This window comes from Salvelinus alpinus, chromosome 4 (assembly GCF_045679555.1).
Source record: "Salvelinus alpinus chromosome 4, SLU_Salpinus.1, whole genome shotgun sequence".
NCBI classification, from domain to species: domain Eukaryota; kingdom Metazoa; phylum Chordata; class Actinopteri; order Salmoniformes; family Salmonidae; genus Salvelinus; species Salvelinus alpinus.
In genome coordinates this window covers 33,664,716-33,689,072 of record NC_092089.1, presented here as the reverse complement: position 1 = coordinate 33,689,072, position 24,357 = coordinate 33,664,716, and the positions used below count along the sequence as shown (strand labels likewise).

Genomic DNA, 24,357 nt, shown 5'->3' with positions numbered 1-24,357 from the left:
ATGAACACATTAATGTTGATGATTTTCTTTATTAGCATCAAGTGGTAAGCATGCGTTTAAAGAATTCTCATGATCCAGTTGTATCTCTCGCAGTATTATCATGTTGTATCATTTCTTACCTAATAATATTATTGCACAATATTATTAGATCATTGTTGAGTAATCACCACTATTTTCATTCATAAATGCAATTTACACATAGCTATTTTTCATATTTTTTTTTACAATGTGTCAAACAGTCCCTCTGTATCAACCATTGAGAGGAAAATTATATTTTCTGGAATATCCAACACCAAAGGTAAAATATAAACTTACTAAAAAACACATTTTCAGGAGCAATAGTCTGGCAAAGATGAAGCTTTATGGTACTACTTGTACGGTACTACGATTTACGTTTTTAGTTTTTTTCCCGTCAGAATACTACTGTAGCAACCATTGTTCTCTGGTTGTGTATTAGTTATTTCGAAAGCATGTGAGCAACAAAAATTTTGCAAACTCTTGAGCTTCATTGCATTGCATACGCATGAGTTATTAATTGAGCGCATAGATACAGTAGCCTATACACAGGTCCTGAAAACCACTAAACCAAACAAAATAAATGTACAATCGGCAGTTAGTTTCAGAAATGGCAGATACATAGGTCACACAAATAGGCAAAACTATGGACATCGTCTGCCATGCAAGTCAAGTAAGACACAAACACTACTTCCATTGGGCCTATAGGCTACTGTAGGTAACAGCCTATTGGCGACTGTAGTTGTAAGTCGCTCTGGATAAGAGCGTCTGCTAAATGACTTAAATGTAAATGTAACAGCCTAAAGTCTACTGTAGGTACCAGTGTGTGTGTTTTTGTTGGTTTGATGTGCAGGGAGTGGGTTATTTGGAGGGTTATTTGGTTATGTCCTCTCTCCAGATAGGGGACAGTCTATTGAACCATTCCACCCTAACCCTGTACCCTCTCTACTAGAACGTACAAGAGTGTCTGAACACAACCACAACACAGTAAAGCTGCTCACTAATCAATCAAAAATGTACTATGCAGTGTTATTACACAGACCTGCCTTTAGGTGTGTCGAGAGTTAATGCTGTATAGACTTTTGTCTGCACTCCTGAAAGAATACTCTATGTAGGTACAGATTGTCTGTTTCTGTCTGTCAATGTTAATCTAGCTAACTGTCCGTCTGTCTGTCTGTGGTACAAGAATAAAGATATACTAAAAGTCAGTGTCCCAAAAGTCGTTTCTGCCTTTTCCAGTATCCTTCCTGGCTTTTCTTATCCTCTCTCTATCTCTGTCTTAAACACCACAGTCAGTGAGTGAGAGAAAGAGGGAGGTAAAGGAAAAGGCAGGAATGCCAGTCAAGGCCTACATCAACTAAACCTGGAAAAAGCTACTGGCTACACTGATTTGGATCACAAGTACACACACACACACACACACACACACGACAAAATGATCATAATCTTAACCATGACCTTGTATTAGTAAGTAGTATTAATAATGGTAGTGGTATGAGGTAGGGGATCAGGAGGGGTTGTTAGGTACTGTATGTCAGTATCAATTTACAAATGTGGTACGCTCTCCAAAAGGTAACACGAACAAGCTTTGGCGGATAGAAAGAACTGCTGCGCTCTCTCATTGCACTCACTCTCTCTCTCTCTCCATGCTTTCTCTCTCTCTTTCACTTCTTCCTGCTTTCTCTCTCTTTCCCTACTGCACACTTCAATAATATATGAGACGCAGAGGCAGGAGAGAGTGAGTGAGACAGCATGCCAAGACAGAGGAAGAAAGATGGATCAAAGAGACGGGAAGGGCAGGAGGACAAAGAGAAAAGAGAGCAACAACATCTACACAGGAGCGTCATGTTTAAGTGCTAGATGGAAGACCTGGTGTGGAGGAAAAGGGGGCGGGACTGGAGTTTGGATTTGTGTCGATTTTGTTTTCGATTTTCTCTCCTATTTCGCTCTCATGTCTGTGTCCTGCCACGCTGGGATTACTCAATAGAAGAAGTACACTATGAGAAAGATGGAGAGAGAGAGGAAGATAAAGAGAGGGGGAGGGAGAGAGGGAGAGATTGTTCAATAATTGGGTCAGCAGATTTATGGGTTCCTGAATCACAAACTGAAGACACATCTAACAATGTGTTTACAGCTAAATAATTATCTTTGCATTCAGTGGGCCACATCTACACATGTGTTGTTTCTGCTGAATGACTGGTAACAGAGGCCTTATACTGTTTCAATCATTTACTGTAATAAGTTATCATGAATTATTGACATAGAGTAGGCACTAGGAGACCGTCAGAGCAGGGCAGACCTGGGCCTGTTATAAGTGCACACTGATTATAGCTGTGGCCTTCGCCTTAACATCTACTGCACTTGACTAGTATGGATTCAGAATTGCATTAGTGGAAACCAAGACTGTTCTCAGGACAGGCCTGGTTGTAGCTAGATATTGTTAGCATTTTAGCTAACCCTAACCATTTTCCTAACCTTTACCTAATTATGCTAACCTGCCATGTTAATTCTCCTAAACCGCTACGAAAAGTAACTTCTGCTAGTCAAAACTGGCAGACCTTCCCTGAGAGCAGTGTGAGTATCTGCTAATGCAATACAGAAGTATGGAAATTAATTTAGTCATCTGCACAATAATTCATATGCCAAGAAATTTCTAAATGAAGTTCAAAAGACGTGAAGAAAGCCTCTAACTGGCTACATGCGAGTGGGTATCAATGAATGGTAATAGGGGAAAGTGAATAATGGTACTTACAGAAAAGGACTCCGACCACAAGAACTCCAATGATACCCATAATGATCATCATCTAGAAAGAAAAGCAAATGGAGAGTTAAAGGTTTTCTTTATTCATCTATTCTTCTAGTTAATCAACCTGATAGATTTTCCTCAGGGTGATTAAACATGTGTTTTTTATTCAGGGGTGAAGTCGCTGCGAATTAACATTAGTCCTGCTGACCCAAAAAACACACACACACACACACACCAACCCAGCACGATGACAAACACAAAAAGCAGAGCGTAACATTTCATCACACTCCCTTGTGTCTAGTCAGTGTATTTTTGGTGCTATTGCTATGCAATTAATAATAATAACTGCTTGTAGAGAAAACTCTGCAGTGAGAGCCTCCCTATTTCCCCATTCCCCGGAGCGCCACTCCGCTCGTCCACAGACGCTAATTAGGGGATTAGTACACGGGAAAAGGGGGTGACGCTGTGTGTCCGCCTCAGCACCCTGCACCTCAATGGCTCAGTTGGTTGGTTGGTGGAGCGTGGTACTGGTTGATTGAGCATGGTACTGGTTGGTTGAGCGTGGTACTGGTTGGTGGAGCATGGTACTGGTTTAATGAGCATGGTACTGGTTGATTGAGCATGGTACTGGTTGGTTGAGCGTGGTACTGGTTGGTGGAGCATGGTACTGGTTGGTGGAGCGTGTAAATGAGCGTGTAAATCAGCTAGAAAGATGTGTCGGCATCGAGTAATTGTCTCGGGCCCCCTCCCAGTTAGGGGGAGTGATGAGCTCTACAGCAGAGTCTCACAACTCAATCACTGGTTGAAAACTGTTTTCTGCCCCTCCCAAAAGATAGAATTTGTAGATAATTGGCCCTCTTTCTGGGACTCACCCACAAACAGGACCAAGCCTGTTGAGGAGTGATGGACTCCATCCTAGCTGGAGGGGTGCTCTCATCTTATCTACGAACATAGACAGGGCTCTATCCCCATTGAGACCGTGTCTGTGCCTCGACCTATGTTGGGCAAAACTAAACATGGCGGTGTTCACTTTAGCAATCTCACTGGAATAAAGACCTCCTCCATTCCTGCCAATATTGAAAGAGATCGTGATACCTCACATATCAAAATAGGGCAACTTAATGTTAGATCCCTCACTTGAAAGGCAGTTATAGTCAATGAACTAATCACTGATCATAATCTTGATGTGATTGGCCTGACTGAAACATGGCTTAAGCCTGATGAATTTACTGTGTTAAATGAGGCCTCACCTCCTGGTTACACTAGTGACCATATCCCTCATGCATCCCGCAAAGGCGGAGGTGTTGCTAACATTTACGATAGCAAATGTCAATTTACAAAAAAAATAAGTTTCCGTCTTTTGAGCTTCTAGTCATGAAATCTATGCAGCTTACCCAATCACTTTTTATAGCTACTGTTTACAGGCCTCCTGGGCCATATACAGCGTTCCTCACTGAGTTCCCTGAATTCCTATCGGACCTTGTAGTCATAGCAGATAATATTCTAATTTTTGGTGGCTTTAATATTCACATGGAAAAGTCCACAGACCCACTCCAAAAGGCTTTCGGAACAATCATCGACTCAGTGGGTTTTGTCCAGCATGTCTCTGGACCTACTCACTGCCACAGTCATACTCTGGACCTAGTTTTGTCCCATGGAATAAATGTTGTGGATCTTAATGTTTTTCCTCATAACCCTGGACTATCGGACCACCATTTTATTACGTTTGCAATCACAACAAATAATCTGCTCAGACCCCAACCAAGGAGCATCAAAAGTCGTGCTATAAATTCTCAGACAACACAAAGATCCCTTGATGCCCTTCCAGACTCCCTCTGCCTACCCAAGGATGTCAGAGGACAAAAATCAGTTAACCACCTAACTGAGGAACTCAATTTAACCTTGCGCAATACCCTAGATGCAGTTGCACCCCTAAGAATGTAAAATATTTGTCATAAGAAACTAGCTCCCTGGTATACAGAAAATACCCGAGCTCTGAAGCAAGCTTCCAGAAAATTGGAACGGAAATGGCGCCACACCAAACTGGAAGTCTTCCGACTAGCTTGGAAAGACAGTACCGTGCAGTATCGAAGAGCCCTCACCGCTTCTCAATCATCCTATTTTTCCAACTTAATTGAGGAAAATAAGAACAATCCTAAACTTATTTTTGATACTGTCGCAAAGCTAACTAACAAGCAGCATTCCCCAAGAGAGGATGGCTTTCACTTCAGCAGTAATAAATTCATGAACTTCTTTGAGGAAAAGATCATGATCATTAGAAAGCAAATTACGGACTCCTCTTTAAACCTGCGTATTCCTCCAAAGTTCAGTTGTCCTGAGTCTCCACAACTCTGCCAGGACCTAGGATCAAGAGAGACACTCAAGTGTTTTAATACAATATCTCTTGACACAATGATGAAAATAATAATGGCGTCTAAACCCTCAAGCTGCATACTGGACCCTATTCCAACTAAACTACTGAAAGAGCTGCTTCCTGTGCTTGGCCTCCTATGTTGAACATAATAAACGGCTACCTATCCACCGGATGTGTACCAAACTCACTAAAAGTGGCAGTAATAAAGCCTCTCTTGAAAACACCAAACATTGACCCAGAAAACATAAAAAACTATCGGCCTATATCGAATCTTCCATTCCTCTCTAACATGTTTGAAAAAGCTGTTGCACAGCAACTCACTGCCTTCCTGAAGACAAACAATGTATACGAAATGCTTCAGTCTGGTTTTAGACCCCATCATAGCACTGAGACTGCACTTGTGAAGGTGGTAAATTACTTTTTAATGGCGTCAGACCGAGGTTCTGCATCTGTCCTCGTGCTCCTAGACCTTAGTGCTGCTTTTGATACCATTGATCACCACATTCTTTTGGAGAGATTGGAAACCCAAATTGGTCTACACGGACAAGTTCTGGCCTGGTTTAGATCTTATCTGTTGGAAAGATGTCAATTTGTCTCTGTGAATGGTTTGTCCTCTGACAAATCAACTGTAAATTTCACTATATATTTCACAAATTTTCACTATATATTTTACCTCTTGGGGATGTCATTCGAAAACATAATGTTAACTTTCACTGCTATGCGGATGACACACAGCTGTACATATCAATGAAACATGGTGAAGCCCCAAAATTGCCCTCCCTAGAAGCCTGTGTTTCAGACATAAGGAAGTGGATGGCTGCAAACTTTCTACTTTTAAACTCGGACTAAACAGAGATGCTTGTTTTAGGTCCCAAGAAACAAATAGAGATCTTCTGTTGAATCTGACAATTAATCTTGATGGTTGTACAGTCGTCTCAAATAAAACTGTGAAGGACCTCGGCGTTACTCTGGACCCTGATCTCTCTTTTGACGAACATATCAAGACTGTTTCAAGGACAGCTTTTTTCCATCTACGTAACATTGCAAAAATCAGAAACTTTCAGTCCAAAAATTATGCAGAAAAATGAATCCATGCTTTTGTTACATCTAGGTTAGACTACTGCAATGCTCTACTTTCCGGCTACCCGGATAAAGCACTAAATAAACTTCAGTTAGTGCTAAATACGGCTGCTAGAATCCTGACTAGAACCCCAAAATTTGATCATATTACTCCAGTGCTAGCCTCTCTACACTGGCTTCCTGTTAAGGCAAGGGCTGATATCAAGGTTTTACTGCTAACCTACAAAGCATTACATGGGCTTGCTCCTACCGATTTGGTCCTGCCGTATATACCTACACGTACGCTACGGTCACAAGACACAGGCCTCCTAATTGTCCCTAGAATTTCTAAGCAAACAGCTGGAGACAGGGCTTTCTCCTATAGAGAATGGTCTGCCTACCCATGTGAGAGACGCAGACTCGGTCTCAACCTTTAAGTCTTTACTGAAGACTCATCTCTTCAGTAGGTCATATGATTGAGTGTAGTCTGGCCCAGGAGTGTGAAGGTGAACGGAAAGGCTCTGGAGCAACGAACCGCCCTTGCTGTCTCTGCCTGGCCGGTAACCCTCTCTCCACTGGGATTCTCTGCCTCTAACACTATTACAGGGGCTGAGTCTCTGGCTTACTGGTGCTCTTCCATGCCGTCCCTAGGAGGGGTGCGTCACTTGAGTGGGTTGAGTCGCTGACGTGGTCTTCCTGTCTGGGTTGGTGCCCGCCCTTGGATTGTGCCGTGGCGGAGATCTTTGTGGGCTATACTCGGCCTTGTCTCAGGATGGTAAGTTGGTGGTTGAAAATATCCCTCTAGTGGGTGGGGTTATATCCTGCCTGTTTGGCCCTGTCCGGGGGTATCATTGGATGGGGCCACAGTGTCTCCTGACCCCTCCTGTCTCAGCCTCCAGTATTTATGCTGCAGTAGTTTATGTGTCGGGGGGCTTGGGTCAGTCTGTTATAGCTGGAGTATTTCTCCTGTCTTATCCGGTGTCCTGTGTGAATTTAAGTATGCTCTCTCCAATTCTCTCCTTTCTTTCTCTCTCTCTCCCTCTCTCTCTCTGAGGATGATGACTCCTTGCGGTCCCCAGTCCATCTGGCCGTGCTGCTGCTCCAGTTTCAACTGTTCTGCCTGCGGCTATGGAACCCTGACCTGTTCACCGGACGTGCTACCTGTCCCAGACCTGCTGTTTTCAACTCTCTAGAGACAGCAGGAGCGGTAGAGATACTCTCAATGATTGGCTATGAAAAGCCAACTGACATTTACTCCTGGGGTGCTGACTTGTTGCACCCTCGACAACTACTGTGATTATTATTATTTAACCATGCTGGTCGTCTATGAACATCTATGTACTGGTTGGTGGAGCATGGTACTGGTTGGTGGAGCGTGGTACTGGTTGGTGGAGCGTGGTACTGGTTGGTGGAGCGTGGTACTGGTTGGTGGAGCGTGGTACTGGTTGGTGGAGCGTGGTACTGGTTGGTGGAGCGTGGTACTGGTTGGTGGAGCGTGGTACTGGTTGGTGGAGCGTGGTACTGGTTGGTGGAGCGTGGTACTGGTTGGTGGAGCGTGGTACTGGTTGGTGGAGCGTGGTACTGGTTGGTGGAGCTTGGTACTGGTTGGTGGAGCATGGTACTGGCGTTGCAACACCACCACAGTTGTGGCTCTGAATGATTCCCTCATGGGCCACATACAGTACACTGGATATATATGTTAACTTGAATATATGACAGTACACTGTCACTTTGGATAGAAAGAACTGGCTAAAAAAACATATTATAATCATTATCAATATTAACATTACCTTGCAGTTCTCCTGAATATGTAAATTCTAATTCCTTTTGGATGAAAGTGTCTGCTAATGTGAATGACAATATAATCATGGATCACTGTCATTACCTTTGCGTTTTTCCACCAGTATTTGCTCTTTAGTTTGGCTGCACAGCTCTCAAACTGGGAGGCCCCGGCCTGGAGGGCATCCGCTCTGTCATCCAGCTCCGACAGCTTCTGGTCCCTCTCCAGAACCTTGTCCACATTCACCCGCATAATATCCACCACCTGGAGAGGAGAGAAGGAGCCGGGGAGAGGAGAGGAGAGGAGAGAGAAGAGAAGACGAGACGAGACGAGACGAGAGGAGAGGAGAGGAGAGGGAAGAGAAGAGGAGAGGAGAGGAGAGGAGAGGAGAGAGGAGAGGAGAGGAGAGGAGAGGAGAGGAGAGGAGAGGAGAATTTACTGACAGCCCGAGCCATAGAAGCCCACATCACACAATTGAATACAGCATGAAACCATTCCCAAGCTGCAGTGCAGTCCATTACTAAGATAAATTGATCAACCATGTTATTTTCTATATGTTAATAGCTAACATAACTTTCGCCATAGAAATATAATATATTAAACATCATCATAGACAGCCATGTTGTATCGTATGCTAGCCATGTTGTATCGTATGCTAGCTATGTTGTATCGTATGCTAGCCATGTTGTATCGTATGCTAGCTATGTTGTATCGTATGCTAGCCATGTTGTATCGTATGCTAGCTATGTTGTATCGTATGCTAGCTATGTTGTATCGTATGCTAGCTATGTTGTATCGTATGCTAGCTATGTTGTATCGTATGCTAGCTATGTTGTATCGTATGCTAGCCATGTTGTATCGTATGCTAGCCATGCTGTATCATATGCTAGCCATATTGTATAGTATGCTATCCAAATTGTTATCGTGGGTATTGTATTTTGGAATAGTTGTTACAACATTTCTCAGCGCTTCATTCATTATGCACACACCACAAACACACATCAATAAAATAACAAATTCATGTTGTCAGGTTGATGGAATATCATGATGATCCCAGAAAGCCTCACCCTGACAAAGACTGCATAGCTAAAACATTACTGGAATTAATCGTAAAACAAATCAAACTGCATTGTAGAGTAGAGTAGACTCTGCTACTCTATTTTTAGATTTCCCAACAATCAAAGAATGTCACAAAGATGTCCTTTCCTTTTCTGTTAGCTCTGTTTCTACAGCTTGACTCATGACCGTACTTCATTCCAGAAGGTTGCTCCGTTACTTCTGCCCTCATTCCCCCATTTCATTGAATTGGATAGATGAAAGCAAAATGGGGGAAACTAGGTGGCGCTATTGCTTACACCAAGGAGAGTGAACGAGTGCAGAGAGGAGGGAGCAACTGGAAATGCAGCCCAGATCTGGCCTAATTGTTGCTAGTTGTCTCACGCTGTGACGTCAATCCCAGATTGACAAGCTAGCTACTTGCTGTAGTTTAAAATGTTGTACTATATGGTTTGGCAAGAGTGGGAGTCCTGTTAGGAGCATGGTATCGAAGCCCGGAGCAGGTTGGTTGGTACTGTATGTGCGTGTCACACTAGCTCACCTCCTCCACTTGGGCTTGTGTCTGTTGTAGCCTGCGGTTGCTGGAGGTGTTGGGAGGAGGGGGTGGGGGCCCTCCACCTGGGGCTCCGTCTGCTCCTGGGGCCCCTGGGGCTCCGGGAGGTCCAGCTGGAGGAGCAGCATCTGGGGCAGACCTGGGAAGGGGAGAGAGGGAGGAAGGGACGGAGAGGAGAAGAGATGGGAGGTGCGAGGGATAGGAGAGGGGGAAGGAGGGAGACGGGAAGAGGGAGATGAGGAAGGGTAAGACTTTTTTTACATTACAATAATTTAGCAGTCGTGAGTTAAGTGGAAACTGAAACAACCACATTTTAGAGGTGTTGGAACTAAAACAAAAAAACAAAACAAAAAAAGCCTTGATAACAGTACTCAGTGATAAAAGAGATTCAGATTAAAAGTTCAAAAGTACAGAAGGGCAAGTATAATGAGGAGAGGGGAAAGAGGAGGAGGAGGAGGAGGAGGAAAGAAGGGATATGAGATAAAGAACAGAATTGGAAGCCAGAGAGGGGAAGAGGGAGAGGAAGAGTATTGGAGAGGCTGTATCGCATTTGTAGAAATCAAGACTGTTCTCGGGGCAGGTCTGCCGGTTTTGACTAACAGAAATGACTTTCATAGAATATTGGGAGAATGCCCTGAGAACAGTCTTGGTTTTCACTAATGCGATGCAGCATGGGGGAGAGGAAGAAAGATGAATGATGAGGTACAGAAGGGAGAAAAGCTGTTGGTGGGGAGAATAAAGGGGATAAAGTCAGAGTTGTACATGGGATAGATGCCTCCCTGAGAGAGAGAGAGAGAGAGAGAGAGAGAGAGAGAGAGAGAGAGAGAGAGAGAGAGAGAGAGAGAGAGAGAGAGAGAGAGAGAGAGAGAGAGAGAGAGAGAGAGAGAGAGAGAGAGAGAGAGAGAGATGGGGGAGAGAGCGAGAGAGGGGGGAGAGAGACAGAAAGAGAGAGAGAGAGTGTCAGATTAAGCAAGAGGGAAATAAGAAGAAGAGGAGGATGAGAGGAAAGGCCAAAAGAAAAGTAAGAGGAGGCTGTAGAGATAGAGAACGGGAGAGAGGGTTAAGAGAGAAGGATAAGGAGAAATGGAATAAAAGGAGAGGAGAGAGAAAAGGCAGAAGGATTAAAACAACTAATTTGGTTCAGAAGGGTAAAGAGAGGGGGAGGAGGGGTGGTGAGAGAAAGGGGAGGGGTGAGAGGGGGAGCGTTCTAACACAGACAGCCTCCATGGACTCATCTGGGGGTGTTGGTCCTGACTAAGACTATTGAAATTAGTAAAATATACAGTAGAGGCAACCATTCCATCCACCATATATATATGAATATGAAGAATATAGCCATCATTTGAAAGGCATGAACTTGTTCTATACTGCAGTTGCAGGACAGTCTCATCCCAGATGTCATGCGTAGTACCCTACTGTATGTCCTACTGTAACAGGAGAAGAAGACAAACATCTCAGACCAATCAGTTCACATTGATATTGATTTTCTAATACTTCACAGACATTTGATAACCTGGAAGTCCCTAGAACCATACGGTTCAAAACCCATGGAATAAAGAAAGAAAACATAATTTCAGCTGAAATAAGCCAATTATTAATTAAAATAATCAAGCAAAAAATGAATTTCTTTTGAAGCCCAGAAGAGGACTGAGGGTAATCAACTACAGTAGACGAGATCCATTATTCAGAGCTGCTGTGACGGAAAAAGACTTGCGTCAGCAAAATACATTAAGCTAGAACAAATCAATAGAGCATAGAAAAAGCCTGACAACATGATAGAAATACTCAACATATTAGAATAAATCATGTTTAGTGAATATCCATTTTTTATAGAATAAGTAAAAAAGAGGAAGCCCTGCATTGATACTCACATCTTCTATGCAGCTGCTTGGAACTGACACACTGTCACTGAGCGGTGGGGGGAGGGAGGGGGGGGGGTTGCGAGAGACGAAAGGGGGAAGGGTCTGAAGTAAAAAATTAAAAAGCGAAATCACAAAAAAGCAATGGGAAAATCTCTGCTGTCGTCCAAAGATGTCCAGAACCTCAGAGACTCGACTGATTAAAATGATGCGTTAATAACAAACGGACGCAGAAGCTGATGCAGTAACCTCAAAGCAATGCTTTAGCACCGCAAGTCATCCCCAAAGTACCGCAATACCCAGGCAAGCGTCGGGTAATAATTCACTCGAAGAAAGGCAGCGGAACAAGAGGTTGAAAGTGAATTCGGGTGGTGCACAGATTCTCAATTTCAGCTCGTAAAATCCATAATGGATAAATCCAAGGATGCTTGGCGATTTTCTTTAAATAATAAAGCTATGCAAGAGAAGTCGTGATACTCCAAAGATGCTGAGTCGAGATGCTCAAAATCACACCAATGGTTTAAGTTGCACGTTCCCCTTCAAAAGCTAAACACAACTGATTTCACTTTCCTTTACATTAACCATTTATATAATTTCACTATTTTCCCGTGGTCTAGTTTCAGAATTATCTAGAATTATCTAACACCGCCGTTGTTCCCCCTCTCCCGGCGAGTGTGTCGAAGCGTATATGTGTGTCGGTTTGTGCGCTAGTTTCGTTAGTGTGTGTGTGTGTTTGTGTGATGGCACTATACTGCAATAATGCGTCGCTCCCCTTCCCCTCTCTCTCTCCAGCTGGACTAATAACGATGGTGCGGTACCTCTTTCCCAACCCCCTCCCTCCTCTTTCTTGTGCTCCCCTCTCGCTCCACACTTTGCAGTACTGCAGTTTTCTCTGTGTGCTGGATAGGGCGGCAGGACGACACTGCGGTACATTGCTTAGTACAGAATGTTGACTCTGCTACCCCCTCACGCGCTCCGGCTTGTAAGTGCTCCTTTCTCTACCCGGACGACTAGGCTTCTCACCAACCCCCAGTTATCGACTACTCTCTCCATATTATAATAGCTATCTTGCCCAACGTTTGATTTATTCCAGTTTCATCATGACCACAACTCGGTTATTCCTCTTTAGTCCATGAATACAAAACGAGATGGGAGGCAGTGCGAACATTACTGCACAGCAGTGAGCTGCGTTATGGAGCAATATAGCCCCATTGGTTGCGTTGAAAACGTGCTAGCCAGGCCGTGGGGTAATTTAATATGGAGAATGCTTAGTCAAATCTGAGATCTGGTCAACTGATTGATTATTGAATATGTAACTTTATAGATTACTGCTATTGGCACATTCACATGGATCGACAATTTAGGTCGAAATGACTAACTACCTTTAGGTCAAATACTAATGCGGCCTTACAATAAAATCACTCAATTGTAATGACAAGCTTCTGTTTATTATCATACCCACAACATTACTTACATTAGTCCTCAATGTGATAATATTTACAGACCATAGAGCATCAAACATTGTGTGTATATTTCCACTTCTAGGAGTTCATAATGTATTTTACAGATGTGCGTGTTGATTTAGTGCTAACAACAATACTAAATGAATCCAACATTTTCCAGCTGTCAAAGTCAAAAACGAATTGCAATCAGCTTCCTCTTACCCCAATATGGATATAAGAAAAGGTGACTACCAAATGGTATAAGGGGCTGATATAAATCTAAGTGGCATAACTGAGTAGCACACATTTCTCTCTTTAGAGTCTGAATGTGGTCCAGTGGGCAGGTTGTTAGTACAGTAGTAGTTTAGCATTGTTAGCCAGACCGCTCAGTCCCAGATCAGATCAGCGATGTTTCCCAAAGCGGTTGAAGTGTCGATAGAGGAAGCGGATCCTGTTCTGCATGTCGTGTTTGTCCTGTGTCATCATCCTGTCTCCTACCATCCTCTTCTTCCTCGTCAGACGCTGCAGCTCATTGCCACGGAAACCTTTCACCCAGACCGGTCCAACGATCAGGTTCTTAGGGTGGGCTTTGAAGTCACCTACAGACAACGCGTTAGAGATGTAAGGCCTGTTATAGGAGAGTGTGTGTGTGTGTTTTGGTTAACCCCAAAAAGACAGCACTGTACCATTTTGTATCAACTGGCAATATGGCAGAAGCCTTACATTACATTTTTAGCAGGGGGCAAAAGTGACATTTTCAGCATGTGTCCATTTTCATATCTACCTGGTAACCAAGAGTAGATTTGAAGTTAGTCCAGAGGACAGTGTCATGTTGCTGAAATGGTTTGAGTCCCAAGAGACTGGGAGCACTTTCATAAAGATATGAAAGTTATGCGTCAACTCAATGTCTTGACCTCAGGTCAAATGAGCTATGATTTGAAACTGATAACTTCCCAGTTACCTAAAATTCCTATGTTGTCATAAACCCCAAACATGCTCCTCTTCTCAGCCCACCTGTCCACCTTCTTCAGCTCAGGAATGGCATTCATACAGACTGGACAGCACACACCTGAAACACACATTTTGATCTCATTAGCTGGGCTACATTCAGTACCAAGACTTCAATTGACAAGAACTATAATAATGACTGTAATGCTACAGTATAAACAACGATTGTATGACACCTAATGTATCAGTGTCCTGTTTGTAGTATACACATTAAAACTTCTTGTTACGACATATCAAATTCACAGGGCCCTGGTTGGAAAATTGTGAGCATGCAAAATAGGCCTATCATTATGAAATGTGTATTTTATTTAACTAAGTCAGTTAAGAACAAATTCTTATTTACAATGACAGCCTAGGAACAGTGGGTTAACTGACTTGTTCAGGGGCAGAACGACAGATTTTTACCTTGTCAGCTCGGGGATTCGATCTTGCAACCTTTCGGGTACTGGCCCAACGCTCTAACTAGGCTACCTGCAGCAGCTACAAAACATTCCATCTGAATTGCAATGTACCTACCAGTTCTAATCTTAACTACCAGTGCTAATCTGTCTGGTTGTGTGGAGTGGCAAGCCTTCAGCAACCCTCTCAACAGAGACATAGTTCACCTGAAATACACAGAGGTCGTCAATCATTCTGGAAAGGTAAAATAGCTAACGTTAGCTAGCTAACTAACTAAATAAGAAATTGTACAGTACAGCTACACAACTAACATATTGCTACAGCCTAGTAACATTACCTAGCTACTAGTGTAATATTTTGTACAATATTTGCAAAAACAAGAGGTAACGTTAGTTAGAATAAAATGCTGTTCCTCTTTGCCTACAAGTTGACCTAGCTAAGCCAGCAATACCGTGTTTACCCGAAGCGTTGCACGTGTTTATGACCTTGTTTTCGTCAATCTAATATGATAATAAAATCAAAGACAATCGAAATTCACGTTTTAAAGCTTCGACATGTATAAAGTCATGCATGACAAACGGGCACCTCCATTTTCCTACTATTCCCAAGATGCAACGCGCATTTAACGTACAACTCCTAAACATCCGCATCAACAATTATCTGTTCATAGGGGTCGTTTTTTGTAGGTCTACAAACTGAACTACTGTAGACTACATTTTATCCACTAGGTGGATACATTCACTTCATACATTTTCACCAACCACATACGCATAAACACTATGAAGACACACTCACACGCTGTGTTGGTTTCAGTCTTACTATAACAAAAACAGCTGAATGGAATAAGGGGCGTCTGTTTCAAAGAAGCAAGCGCAGCAGAAATTAATTTGGTCCAATTTTCAGTTCTGCTTTGACGTCAGTGTCCTTCAGCGGAAAATAAAAATGAAAAACACATATTACAAAAAAATATAACAACATTCCATTGATGGCCCTACACCTATACTGACTTCTGATACTCATGCACGCCCAGATGTTATGATAATATTGCAGGATGCCGCATGAATTTGGTAAATTTACGGGCCGGGTTTACAAAGCATTTGCACAAGTGCAATGTATAGGAAAGGCCAATTTGGAATGTTTATATAAAGAATGTCTCATGTAATATGGCAGAGGAGATAGCCTATCAATAATAACTTGTGATATGAATTAGTATTGTGGATAGGTAAGAAATTGAATAAAATAAATGCATTTAAAAACCCAAATTCAAGTATTTAAAAACCAAAACATTCAAACTAAACAGTTTGAGAGAAGAATAGCTGCATTTATTGAGACTTTACAGCCTGGTGTATCATTGTTCCACATAACTGGCTTTTTGGAATTATTCTCTGCACACACAGTGTCCTCAGTGGTGTAAAGTACTTAAGTAAAAATACTTTAAAGTACAACCTAAGTCGTTCTTTTGGGTATCTGTACTTTACTTTACTATTTTTTATTTTTGACAACTTTTACTTTTACTCCACTACATTCCTAAAGAAAATATTGTAATTTTTACTCCATACATTTTCCCTGACAACCAAAAGTACTCGTTACATTTTGAACGCTTAGCAGGACAGGAATATGGTCAAATTCGTGCACTTATCAAGAGAACACATGGTCATCCCTAATGCCTCTGGCGGACTCATTAAACACAAATGCATCTTTTGTAAATAATGTCTGAGTGTTAGAGTGTGCCCCTGGATATCCATACATTTTAAAACAAGAATATTGTCCGTCTGCTTTGCCCCTTTACCTCTTCTGTTCATGTACATATTACCTCGACTAACCTGTTCCCCAGCTCATTGACTAGGTACCTGTACCCCCTATATATACCGTAGCCTCGTTATTGTTTTTTTATTGTGTTACTTTAGTTTATTTAGTAAATATTTTCTTAACTCTATTTTTCTTAACTGCATTGTTGGTTAAGGGTTTGTAAGTAAGTATTTCACAGCAAGGTCTGCACCTGTTTTATTCGGTGCATGTGACAAATACATTTTGTTTTGATGAATATAAGGAATTTTAAATGATTTAAACTTTTACGTTTGATACTTAAGTATATTTAAAACCAAATACTTTTATACTTTTACTTAAGTAGTATTTTACTGGCTGACCTTCACTTTTACTTGAGTAACTTTCTATTAAGGAATCTATACTTTTACTCAAGTATGACAATTGGGTACTTTTTCCACCACTGAGTGTACTGTAGATAACTGTAGACCTTCAGGTTCAACATCTGGATTAAAAATCTGCTGAACAGACAGAAAAATGTCATATACAGTGCCTTCAGAAAGTATTCACACCCTTACATTTTTTCCACAATTTGTTGTGTTACAGCCTGAATTTAAAAAAAAGAAGCAGACATTGAATATCCCTTTGAGCATGGTGAAGTTATTAATTACACTTTGGATGGTGTATCAATACACCCAGTCACTAAAAAGATACAGACGTCCTTCCTACTCAGTTGCTGGAGAGGAAAGAAACAGCTCAGGGATTTCACCATGAAGTCACTGGTGACTTTAAAACAGTTACAGAGTTTAACGGCTGTGACAGGAGAAAACTGAGGATGGATTGACATCATTGTAGTTACTCCGCAATACTAACCTAACTGACAGAGTGAAAAGAAGGAAACCTGTACAGAACAAAAATATTCCAAAACATGCATCCTGTTTGCAACAAGGCACCAAAGTAATACTGCAAAAAAATGTGGCAAAGCAATTAACTTGTTGTCCTGAATACAAAGTGTTATGTTTGTAGCAAATCCAACACAACACACTACTGAGTACCACTCTCCATATTTTCAAGCATAGTGGTGGCTGCATCATGTTATGGGTATGTAATTGTTAAGGACTGGGGAGTTTTTAGTATAAAAAATAAACGGAATGGAGCTAAGCACAGGCAAAATCCTATAGGAAAATCTGGTTCAGTCTGCTTTCCACCAGACTCTGGGAGATTAAATATTTACCTTTCAGCAGGACAATAACCTAAAACACAAGACCAAATCTACACTGGAGTTACTTACCAAGAAGACAGTGAATGTTCCTGAGTGACCAGGTTACAGATTTGACTTAAATCTGCTTGAAAATCTATGGCAAGACCTGAAAATGGTTGTCTAGCAACGAGTACAGTTGCATGGACAGTCAGATTAATATAATAGTTTGTTTAAAACGTTTACAAAATTTGAAAAAAGTCAAGGGGTCTGAATACTTTTCTAATGCACTGTAAACAGTGTCCCCCGACCCCTCCCTGCCTCAGCCTCCAGTATCTATGCTGCAATAATCTATGTGCCGGGGCCAAGGGTCAGTCTTTTATATCTGGTGTAATTATCCTGTCTTATCTGGTGTCCTGTGTGAATTTAAGTGTGCTCCCTCTAATGCTCTAATTCTCTCTCCCTCTGAGCCCTAGGACCATGCCTCAGGACTACCTGGCCTGATGACTCCTGGCTGTCCCCAGTACACCTGGTCATGCTGCTGCTCCAGTTTCAACTGTTTTGCCTGCGGCAATGGAACCCTGACCTGTTCACCGGACGTTCTACCTCTCTCTCTACCACTCCTGCTATCTCAACCTCTGAATGACCATGCTGGTCATCTATGAAAGTGTTCTTCAAGATATTCAAACTCTGGCCTTAATGGCCATGTACTATCTCCACCAGGCACAGCCAGAAGAGGGCTGGCCACCCCTCAGAGCCTGGTTTTTCTCTAGGTTTCTTCCTAGTTTCCTGCCTTTCTAGGGGGTGTTTCCTATTCACCGTGCTTTTACGTCTGCATTCGTTGCTGTTTGGGGTTTAGACTGGGTTTCTGTATAGCACTTTGTGACATCTGCTGGTGTAAAAAGGGCTTTATAAATACATTTGATTGATTGGTTAAAGTGTCTACATGACTATTGCCATACTCGGCCTACTGCCATAATCAGTTTAATATCGAATTATTTGTGTGCATGTAAACATATTCAATGATCAACAAACAATTTGACAGAGCTTGAAGTAGTTTGAAAAGAATAATGGCCAAATGTAGCACAATCCAGGTGTGGAAAGCTCCTAGACACTTACCCAGAAAGACTCACAGCTGTAATCCTGCCAAAGGTGATTCTAACATGTATTGACTCAGGGGGTTACTTATCTAATCAAGATATACTGTATGAGTGTTTTATTTTTCATATTTATTTTTATAAATGTTCGAATTTTCCTTCCACTTTGACATTAGAGTAAAAAAAAGGACAATAAAATATATTTTAATCCCACTTTGTAACAACAAAATGTGGAAAAAATCAAGGGGTGCTACTTTCTGAAGGCTCTGTACATCCTTTCAACAGACAGAATGTAGTTTATCTCATCACTCATCCGCCTCCTCTCAGCTGCCAGTAAAAGGCTGTATCAGCCTACTGATATGGCCAGACTGGGGTCAAATGCCTTCTGTTTAATTTTTCTGTATTTATTTGTTTCTATATGTATGTATGTATATTTTTAATTGCTCTAGGGATATAATTATTTTTTGGATTACCTTATTTACTATGATGTTTATTATTTTTTACTCTTTATGCGAGTAGAACACTGCAGAGAACACCGGACAAAGAATTATCAGTGAATTATCACAGTGAATTATTGTAATGTTTGTTTATGTGTCAATTAATGGGTTGCCAACTGACAATTTGACACGGAAATCAAATTTCATTCATTCCAATTTCATTCAGTGGTGCACTGTCAACTGAAGTGAAGTGTATTGAAATATTTCACAGCTCAAAGTTTGATTCATTTATTTGAAGTATGCCTATATGAGCCCAGTTTAAATCGACCAAACATAAAATGCTAATTCAAATACAAATTCAACATCAAAATGCTATGCACAATTAAGAGTGATTTGAACTATAATTCCTATAGTTTTGTAACATTAGTGTGCTGGATTGAGGTCGAGATTGAGTGATGTGACGTGATGAGCGAGAGGGACAGGAACAGATGAGTTATCCTGTTGAAAAATTTAGACTGAAGATATCTAGTTGAAATATTTTCCGACTTCAGGTTGATTTGCATACTGTAGGTTTTTTTCATTATCATTGTCATCTATTGTTTCCATGTGAGGGGCATCTGTCTGTTTAAGACTTTCCCTCATCACTGCCTAACTGTGGATTTAAATACAGTATGTACATTTAAAGATCAGCAGGAGGAAAGACCACCTCACGAATCTGATTCACAGACCCCGAAAGCCAGCAAGAAAGAGAGAGAAGGAGGGGGCGGGGGTTGTGGTCCCAATGTACTCACTGAGCCACCAAATTTGGGCCAAAAACACACAGCCTGTGATTTCAACAGGTTTACATGGAAATGTTTTGAGGTTTTGAAGAGAGTAGTGGGGGAGGGGGTTGATAGATGAGATAAAAAGATGTATCCAGCACAGAGAGATTCACAACTGTCTGAACCAGGGGAAAATATGGCTGCTACAAGAACACAAACAACTCTTGGGTGTCCACCCACACATTTTTCATCTATCTATCTATCTATCTATCTATCTATCTATCTATCTATCTATCTATCTATCTATCTATCTATCTGTCTATCTGTCTGTCTGTCTGTCTGTCTGTCTGTCTCTATGTCTGTCTGTCTGTCTGTCCGTCCGTCCGTCTAACATCTATCTGTCTGTCTGTCTAACATCTATCTGTCTGTCGGTCTGTCTGAAACTATAGAGCAGTATAGTTGGTATGATGGGAACCTGATACTATAAACTCAAATATTGTCCCTAAGCTTCAGAATAGCCGTGTATGACTGAGGCAGAGAGCGAGAAAGAGAGAGACGTAAAGGGAGATGGAAGTCGCTATCATCATCATCATGTATTCTCCACCAAAACAAAGCCAACCACCATTCAATGACTTGCATTACTGGAACCGGCCCTGTCCTCCCATGTATGCTGGTGAGCTGGTAACTTACAGCAGTGAGAACTGCATGATGATCAATGTGGAAGGATACAGTGGTTAGATTGTGCACACTTTCGGCAACCCTGTGCTTCCTGTAAGTTCCACTGAGTAGAAATACAATAGATACACTAAATGCAGGGTTAAAATGAATGGGTCACTCTGTCAATGGATATATAAATACTGTGTATTACAGTACTGTATGTTTCTGATGATATGATGTATGTTTTGTAATACAGTGTTTTTTATACCAAGGTATACCAAGGTAAGGTAATTAAAGGTAGAGTAACAGATCAAATTCAACTTTGCAGAACTTGAGCAGAGAGAGGGGGGAGGGGAAAAGAGATAAAGTTGGGGGGGAAGGGAGAGAGGGGAGAAAGAGAGAGGAGGAGGGAGAGAGAGAGAGAAAGAAGGGGGAGGGGGATGGAGAGAGAAAGAGAAGGGGGCAGAGAGAGAATGATGGGGGGAGAAAGAGAATCCGTGGGAGGGAGCATGTAGGATTCCCTGTTTGTGTGGCTGACAGTTTCCATGTTGCGTCAGTGAGACTGACACAAACCGCATCAAAGACCGCCTCGTTGCACATGTCACATGACCAGGAGAGGGACTACCTGCTTAGACACCTCCCTCTTCCCACAACTCACACCTACAGGCCTTTATATACCCAGCCCCAATTGACAGAAACACACACAACAGCAGAGAGATCAAAGAGGGACGCAGAGAGAAAATACTAAGCTACTTAGTACTAAACTACTTAATACTAAACTTCAGAAGAAAGGAAAAAAGAGAAAAGAAGAGACCATGTGGCAGTTCCTCCTCTTGGGAACATCCCTGTTAGTGACAGGTGAGACCTTACAGATGATCTGTAGTCATTGTTTTTTTAAATGAAAATGTGTTGCAATTTAAACTGATTTAAAGAAATGTTATGACATGCTTTGATGTGTACTTACGGATGGAGGATTGTGTATGTGTGTGTATTCATACAGTATGTGTGTGTATTCATACAGTATGTGTGTGTATTCATACAGTATGTGTATTTGTTCAGGGGGTCGGTGTCAGTGTCTGTCTGAGTATACTGAGATGTTCGCAGAGGCAGGGTCCCAGGCAGTGTTACCCTGCATGTGTCGCCCTCCCTCCACCTCTGCAGCCATCGTTCTCTGGAGCAAGGACCTTAAGGGGTACGACTGCCTTTCTCTCAGTCCATGTCTTTCATGCTCTCCTTCTCCCTATTCCTCTCTGTCTCTGTCTACCTCTGGGACTCCAATATCCTCAAAGATTCCCTTTTCATCTCTCTCATCCTCTCTGTCTCTGTCTACCTCTGTGACTCCAATATCCTCAAAGATTCCCTTTTCATCTCTCTCATCCTCTCTGTCTCTGTCTACCTCTGTGACTCCAATATCCTCAAAGATTCCCTTTTCATCTATCTCTATCCTGGTCTTTCTTTCTTTCTCTTGATCTCTTAATACATTGTTCTGTGTTGAAAGTGTTCTATAGGAGAGCATAGCAATGCATTGCTATTGATCTGTATGTCTGTACGATACAAGTGTCATGTTTCAAACTTAGCATCTCTTCCTCTTTCTCTCAGGACGGTATGGAGAAAGGGAAAGAGTGGACTGGAGCACTGGGGAATAGGAGCTGCCCAGCGTGTTCGATGCCCCCATTCAGAGGTTGGAGCTGGTGACTACAGCCTGTACATAAAGGAGGTGAGGGAGGTGGACAGCGGAAATTACACCTGCATGGTGCAGGATGGCGAGAAAATCCTCTCTAAGAGGATCCTCCTCAGGGTCATCAAAGGTAAGGAGCTAAAATAACAGTAACTTATATGAAATACTGTGTGGGCAATTAAATTAACTTTCAGTGATATTTACAGTCATTTTAAAGTGATATTTACAGTCATTTTTAAAGTGATATTTACAAGCTGTAATAACAAGGTATTTGTCTGCTGTTTATCATACAGTTACACATATCATAAACCTGTGAATATGATTAACATCTCATTGCTCTTACTTACCCATGTCTTTCTTTCACAGTATCCATCTCCCCACCTGCTCCAGTGGAGGGCAACAAAATGACGATCACTTGCAGTGTCACTCCATGGCCACGGAAGGCGACAGTGAGCTGGATGCTCAACGAGAAGCGAGTTTACCCTGACAGTGCAGATTATGTCCTTTCAAAGAACCAGGCGAGTGTTTTGGAGAGCAAAGCATCTGCAAGCATGATGGGTAACTGGAGCTGTGTAGTGCATAAAGGGAGGAAACCAGGGAAGGCCACCACGGCCCTGACAGTGAGAGGTGAGGGCTCAGACACAGTGATGTCATGTTTGGAAGGAATAAAACATTCAAATGCAGCTGATATATTAAAGACGGTTAATATTAAGTTTCCTATATCTTTCTCCCTTCTCTCCTATCCATCGTCTTCCCCCGTCTCTTCTCTCGCTCAGGTATCGTTAACCCCTCCAGTGCCAGTGCCAAGGTGTATGCTGAGGTGGGGTCTGCTGTCACCCTCCCCTGTGTGTTCTCCACTGGACTCACCCCATCAGACACAGTCTGGGAGAGACTGGACACCTCTGGCTCTGCTCTCCCACTCCCACCCTCCTTCAACCTGTCCTCCCTGCTATCCCTCCCTCTCTGGGACAGGTCTGTGGGTGTGGGGCAAGTGGGGCAGGGGGACGGGGGCAGGTACAGGTGCTCAGGGACAGTGGAGGGGCGCCGGGTAACCAGGGAGATGCAGCTGGTGACTGCCCAAGGTGAGCCAGGCATAGAAAATGGATGATGATATGATATTGTAGCGTCTCCTCATTTGAATGCCTAATGTGAGTTGCTCCGTTCTGCAAAATGGCAAGCATTTAAGTAAAATGTTTGAGATGAGATGGGCAAATGGTGCTTTAGAATTAGCAATCACATTGCTATTGATGATCCTGTGTGTTCTCTCTACTCAGTGCTCAGCAACTCACCGTCTACCCAGAAGGCCCCAGTCTCACTGACCTGTCACCTCAGCGATGCCAGCGAGGTCACTGAATACAAGTGGGTACAAGTGACCTATGACCTCAATGGCACCCAATCAGAGAGCTCCGTCCAGAAAGGGAGGGTCCTGGGGATCAACAAAGTGACAGACAGGAACTCTGGCGAATGGGCTTGTCGATTCCACGGGAAAGAAGGAGCTCTGGGGAGCGTGACATACCACCTACATCTGATGAGTAAGTCCTATCTGCCTACTTTGATTCACTGTCTATTTGCATGGATCTAGGTAGATGTAGACACATTTCAAATGCAACAAATATCAGCAAGATGTAAAAAATGTGTCATAATTAGACGTAGGGGTGGAAGGTAGCCTCGCAGTTAAGAGAAGTGTGCCAGTAACCGAAAGGTCACCTGTTCAAATCCCCAAGCCGATTGGTGAAAAATCTGTCCATGTGCCTTTGAGAAAGGCACTCAACTCTAATTGCTCCTGTAAGTTGCTCTGGATTAGAGCGTCTGCTAAATTACTCAGATGTACACTAGAATGTATCCTTGTTCTGTCTTGGTTGATCAGGTGGTCTGATGGGAGATAATGAGACAGGTTCTTCCAGTAATGTTGCCGTGGTAACCGGCCTGGGTTTCTTCCTCTTGGTGCTGCTGTTGGTCTTGGTGCAGATGTACAGGAACTATCGCAGGGTACGTTCAACCACAGATGTGTGTGTTTTCCTTAAATCCACGTTGACATGGAAAATACGTTTTGAAAAGGTTTATGTAATACTTATTTAATCTCCTCTACAGCGCAAGCTGATCCTGCTGTACCCTGCCCTGGAGACCATTGTTCACACCATTGCTAACGAGAGAGAGGACAGAGAGAGGAACAGAGTGAAAGAAGATGAGATCTCCAAATAGAGGAGACTCTGCAATATGACGTTTGAAATCATTTGACATGTCTACGATCCGTTGGGAGATGATGTGGTATTTGTACATATTAATTCAGTGCAGACAATTGTAGCAGTTTCTTTCCTACTTTCACCAAAAAATGTGATTGATCTTTTATTTGAAATGTGATTTTGTATAATTTTGTATATGTATGCCTTATTTTTCACTACCGGCACCTTAACCACCTATAAGACTTTTGTAATATAATGAATCACTGAGAATACAATTATCTAAACACTTCA

General features: G+C 42.4%; 3 protein-coding genes across 7 annotated transcripts; 1 reads left to right on the top strand and 2 right to left on the bottom strand.

Annotated features, from left to right (window-relative positions):
• Window positions 1-13: 13 nt before the first annotated feature.
• On the bottom strand, window positions 14-12,229 carry vamp1b (vesicle associated membrane protein 1b). The gene is made up of 5 exons (XM_071396690.1): window positions 11,455-12,229; window positions 9,572-9,722; window positions 8,080-8,238; window positions 2,768-2,819; window positions 14-2,012 (listed from the first exon to the last, which is right to left on the bottom strand). Coding segments are annotated over exons 1-5 (381 nt in total). The 5' UTR covers window positions 11,457-12,229; the 3' UTR covers window positions 14-1,995.
• A 642-nt stretch (window positions 12,230-12,871) lies between these two features.
• On the bottom strand, window positions 12,872-15,375 carry mrpl51 (mitochondrial ribosomal protein L51). Of its 5 annotated transcripts, none has more exons than XM_071396685.1 (4): window positions 15,087-15,375; window positions 14,409-14,497; window positions 13,846-13,953; window positions 12,872-13,483 (listed from the first exon to the last, which is right to left on the bottom strand). In XM_071396685.1, the coding sequence occupies exons 2-4, from the start codon at window positions 14,488-14,490 to the stop codon at window positions 13,287-13,289; spliced, it is 387 nt and encodes a 128-aa protein (XP_071252786.1). In that variant the 5' UTR covers window positions 14,491-14,497; window positions 15,087-15,375; the 3' UTR covers window positions 12,872-13,286. The 5 variants fall into 5 exon arrangements, with proteins under 5 accessions (XP_071252786.1, XP_071252784.1, XP_071252788.1 ...); XM_071396683.1 differs by lacking the exon at window positions 15,087-15,375 and adding an exon at window positions 14,752-14,973; XM_071396687.1 differs by lacking the exon at window positions 15,087-15,375 and adding an exon at window positions 14,743-14,945 and having other exon boundaries at window positions 14,298-14,497.
• Window positions 15,376-20,911: 5,536 nt separating this feature from the next.
• Window positions 20,912-24,355, top strand: LOC139573342 (lymphocyte activation gene 3 protein-like). The gene is made up of 8 exons (XM_071396682.1): window positions 20,912-21,063; window positions 21,265-21,397; window positions 21,805-22,013; window positions 22,250-22,510; window positions 22,660-22,965; window positions 23,158-23,415; window positions 23,751-23,872; window positions 23,975-24,355. Exons 1-8 carry the CDS (start codon window positions 21,021-21,023, stop codon window positions 24,083-24,085), a joined length of 1,443 nt encoding a protein of 480 aa, XP_071252783.1. The 5' UTR covers window positions 20,912-21,020; the 3' UTR covers window positions 24,086-24,355.
• Window positions 24,356-24,357: the final 2 nt, after the last annotated feature.

Bases quoted from the DNA above. Each gene is read 5' to 3' on its own strand.
- vamp1b (XM_071396690.1), bottom strand. The intron at 8,239-9,571 runs GTGAGCTAGTGT...TCTCCTCTCCAG, and splicing joins CACAAGCCCAAGTGGAGGAG to GTGGTGGATATTATGCGGGT. The intron at 2,820-8,079 runs GTAATGACAGTG...TTTTCTTTCTAG, and splicing joins ACTGGTGGAAAAACGCAAAG to ATGATGATCATTATGGGTAT.
- mrpl51 (XM_071396685.1), bottom strand. From the start codon at position 14,490: ATGTCTCTGTTGAGAGGGTTGCTGAAGGCTTGCCACTCCACACAACCA. The intron at 13,954-14,408 runs GTAGGTACATTG...TGTGTGTTTCAG, and splicing joins GGTAGTTAAGATTAGAACTG to GTGTGTGCTGTCCAGTCTGT. The intron at 13,484-13,845 runs GTAACTGGGAAG...CGTTGTCTGTAG, and splicing joins TGACAACATAGGAATTTTAG to GTGACTTCAAAGCCCACCCT.
- LOC139573342 (XM_071396682.1), top strand. From the start codon at position 21,021: ATGTGGCAGTTCCTCCTCTTGGGAACATCCCTGTTAGTGACAG. The intron at 21,398-21,804 runs GTACGACTGCCT...TCTTTCTCTCAG, and splicing joins TGGAGCAAGGACCTTAAGGG to GACGGTATGGAGAAAGGGAA. The intron at 23,873-23,974 runs GTACGTTCAACC...TCTCCTCTACAG, and splicing joins TGTACAGGAACTATCGCAGG to CGCAAGCTGATCCTGCTGTA.